The following is a 3,819-nucleotide window of genomic DNA, read 5'->3' on the forward strand; positions in this document are numbered from 1 at the left end:
CTAAACTTGATCAGATGATCAGTGGCCTTGATGTACATGATTGGACGGCTCTGGTGTGAGCCGATCACGATTGGACGGCCACAGATGATTCTAGACTTGATTGGGACTCTGTTTCCTAGTATAACAGTGTTTTGGAGTTTCTGAAGTCTATAAAACTTCGATTGACGAGCCGTCAGTTGCATTGGAGAGCTAGTGATGTTTTGGAGGTGTAGAAAGGCCTCAATAGAAATTTTAGAGAGCTTTTATGAAGGTTTTGAAATTTTTTTTTGAGAGATTCTTGTATAAAGATTGAGTGGTGAATTTTTTTTGTATTAATTTTATTTTATTCTCTCGTAGTGAAATTTACACGTTTCATGAAGATGAATTTAAAATTGATCCATATATTTATATTATATTTTTTATTTTATTTTATTTTTTACTATATCGTATGATACTGGATCTTGATGTTATAATTTCTCGAGTGAGATTTTTTAGTTCTTGATTTTTGTCATTTCTTATCTTTTTTGTCATCGTTGTAAAAACTAATATCAACCCAAAATGTGAGAATAGCCACCATTTATTAGTGTACTTCGCTTGTTGATGTGACCTCTGCTCTGTACTGTATTTGTCTTTATGCTAATCATTTTGATTTTTTTGGACGTATTAGTTGTTGTTTTTTAAAATAAATCTTTCAAAGCAAGAAACAATTTATTTGATTTCTTGATTGGGGGTTTTTAATTCTTGTGTTTAGTATTTCTGGTTTCTCTTGTCGTCGTTCTAAAAATTAATCTCATCCCAAAATGTGAGAATAACCATGATACTGGTATGCTTTGCTTGATTTATTTGAGCATTGATGTACCTTTATGCCAATCACTGTGATTTTTTTTCTATGGATTAGTTATTATTTTGAAATCTTTTGAAGCAAGAAACTAGTGATTTGATTTCTTGAATGAGCTTTCTCAGTTCTTGGTTTATTATTAACTGTCACATTATTTGTATCTTTTAGGTCCTTTTGATGATTGTGAAATGGAATGACATATGGTTTATTTCTTTGTTCAATATTATTATTAATTATATATTTTTCAATTTATATTGACAAGAAAATGAGTAAGAAAGTGACACAAAATGGCACTATTGAGAAAGCTAAATGGGATGCACGTACCGTAGAATTGTATCTGAATATATGTGGGGAAGAAGTTATGGCTGGAAATCATCCTGGAACTCACTTCAACAAAGTAGCAGGTTGGACTAATTAGGTCTAAAAATTTAACGAAAAGACTGGAAGTAACTATGATAGGGTCCAACTTAAGAACAAATGTGATAACCTCAAAAATACTTGGAAAGAACGGGATGCTTTAGTTGGAAAGGAGACTGGATTAGGATGGGACCACGAGAAAAAGACAATTCAAGCTAGTCCCGAATGGTGGGGGAGGAAGATAAAGGTAACCGTAATTATACTCCTTATTCTTCACTTACAGATAATGATTTATTATTTCGTTTTGGAAACTAACTTTTCTTATTTTCCTTCCATGATTGTAGGAGAATCCAAGTGTAGAGGAGAAAGGTTTACAGTTTCGAGAACAAATGGAGATTTGTTTTAAGGATGTTGTTGGCACCGGTGAACATGCATGGGCACCGTCATCTGGAGTGTTTCCAGATGGTATGCAAGGAAGTTAATGGTTTCAACCTGAGCAACCATTTGAGTTTGAAACGCCTGCAAGTAATGAGGTGGTTGTGGATATTGACGACTTAGGAAAGAACACGGGAGAAGGCTTGGAACAAATTAATCTAGAAGAATCAGAAGTAATTGAAAAAAGAGGTGTCAATGAGAGTGGTGGTAAAAAAAAAAAGAAAGAAGAAAGGCATCAACAATTACAACTGAAAAGGAAAAAAGTAAAATCAATACAAGTTTAAGGATAACCTCATCAATGGACAGAATTGCAGAAGCTGTGGAATCACGCTCTTCAATGAGTGTGGGGTTAAGAGATACACCACTTAGTATTGAGGGTGTAATGACCGTTGTTCGTAATTTGCCTGGTAACGTAGTTGGTAGTGATTTATGGTGGAAAGCGAGTCAGTTGCTAGTCAAGCAACCAATGAGAGAAATGTTTTTAGCACAAGAAGACCCAGAGTTGCAATTGCCATGGTTGCAAAAGATGTCCGAGCTTCACAAGGACTAGATTTTGTGAAGTGAACTGTTATTTGCATTTGGGAGTTTTATGTTTTCTTCTAGTTATGTGAACTGTTATTTGTATTTGGGAGTATTGTTTCAGTTATGTTATCTTTTATTTGCATTTGGGAATTTTATGTTTTCTTTTAGTTATGGGAACTTTTATTTGTATTTGGGAGTATTGTTCCAGTTATGTTATCTTTTATTTGTATTTGGGAGTTTTATGTTTTGTTCTATTTATGTGAACCGTTATTTGTATTTGGGAGTATTGTTCCAGTTATGTTATTTTTTATTTGCATTTGGGAGTTTTATGTTTTGTTCTAGTTATGTGAACCTATATTTGTATTTGAGAGTATTATGTTTCACACTTATGTGAATTGTGGATCTATGTTTTTATATAATAAATAAATTGTTATATTTAAAGTTCTTATTAGTTAAGTAATTTTTGTTTTGTTCTTTTTCTACGGATATGTCATTGACTAATTCATTTGATAATAATGACGATGTTGATGAAGAAGTTCTTATAGATGATGATGATGATGTGTTTGATTTGGCCCTTTGCGGTGTAGCTCTTGGAGCAGAGTATTACTTAAAGTTTTGTTTAAAGATTCCATGCAAAACATCTTCTCACACAGGTTTTCATTTTATGAAAGAGATACCTGAAGGACATGATAAACACTGTTATGAGATGTTTAGAATGGAAAACATGTTTTTCTTGCCTTATGTAGAACTTTACAGGAACAATATGGTTTGGAATCAATAAGAACAATGACCATAGAGGAGATGGTTGCTATGTTCTTAATGGTGGTAGGACATGGGGTAGGGAATCGAATGATTCAAGAACGATTCCAACACTCTGGAGAGACTGTTAGCAGACACTTTCATCAAGTTTTAATGGCAAGTTTGAAATTGGCTATGGTCATTAAGCCAAAGATCTTGCTTTTTCGGATGTTCACCCTAAAATAAGAGAAGATGACAGGTATTGGCCATATTTTAAAAATTGTATTAAAGGTATTGATGGCACACATGTACCTTATATTGTTTTTTTTAAGGAGCAAATTAAATATATAGGTAGGAAGGGATTTACTTCCCAAAACATAATGACCGTATGTGATTTGGATATGTGCTTTCCATTTGTATGGCCTGAATGGGAAGGTACTGCACATGATGCTAAAATATTTGACCAAGCACTTGGGAGGTAAAACCTTAACTTTTCCTAACCCACACCAAGTAAGTAGCCTGCTTATATTATGCATCATATCATTTTATTATGTAAATATTATTTTCTATATAATATCAATTAAATTTTTTTTTTATTACTTGGTTCAGGTAAATGTTACTTGGTAGATTCATGCTATCCAACAATGGTCGGCTATTTAAGATCATACAAAGGTGAATATTATCATCTCTCTGATTTTGGACGTGCCACTAGTTTTAAAAATCGAAATGAGACTTTTTAATTTTTTTCGCTCTAGTTTGAAATACACAATTGAAAGAATATTTGGAGTATGGAAAAATAGGCTTCCTATTTTACGCTCAATGCCATCATTCAAGTTTGATATTCAGATTCATCTTGTCTCAACTACTATGGCTATGCATAATTTCATACAGCGACATTCTTCCATTGATATCGAGTTCAATCATTATGCTGATGATGACATTATGCTAGA

The 3,819-nt window shown here is 33.0% G+C and overlaps 1 protein-coding gene across 1 annotated transcript; it reads left to right on the forward strand.

Moving 5' to 3' along the window:
• Positions 1 to 1,082: 1,082 nt before the first annotated feature.
• On the forward strand, positions 1,083 to 2,159 carry LOC140857931 (L10-interacting MYB domain-containing protein-like). Its single transcript, XM_073257343.1, has 4 exons — positions 1,083 to 1,221; positions 1,324 to 1,421; positions 1,519 to 1,639; positions 1,924 to 2,159. The coding sequence occupies exons 1-4, from the start codon at positions 1,083 to 1,085 to the stop codon at positions 2,157 to 2,159; spliced, it is 594 nt and encodes a 197-aa protein (XP_073113444.1).
• The last annotated feature ends 1,660 nt before the right edge of the window (positions 2,160 to 3,819 follow it).

This window comes from Elaeis guineensis, chromosome 5 (assembly GCF_000442705.2).
Source record: "Elaeis guineensis isolate ETL-2024a chromosome 5, EG11, whole genome shotgun sequence".
NCBI classification, from domain to species: Eukaryota; Viridiplantae; Streptophyta; class Magnoliopsida; order Arecales; family Arecaceae; genus Elaeis; species Elaeis guineensis.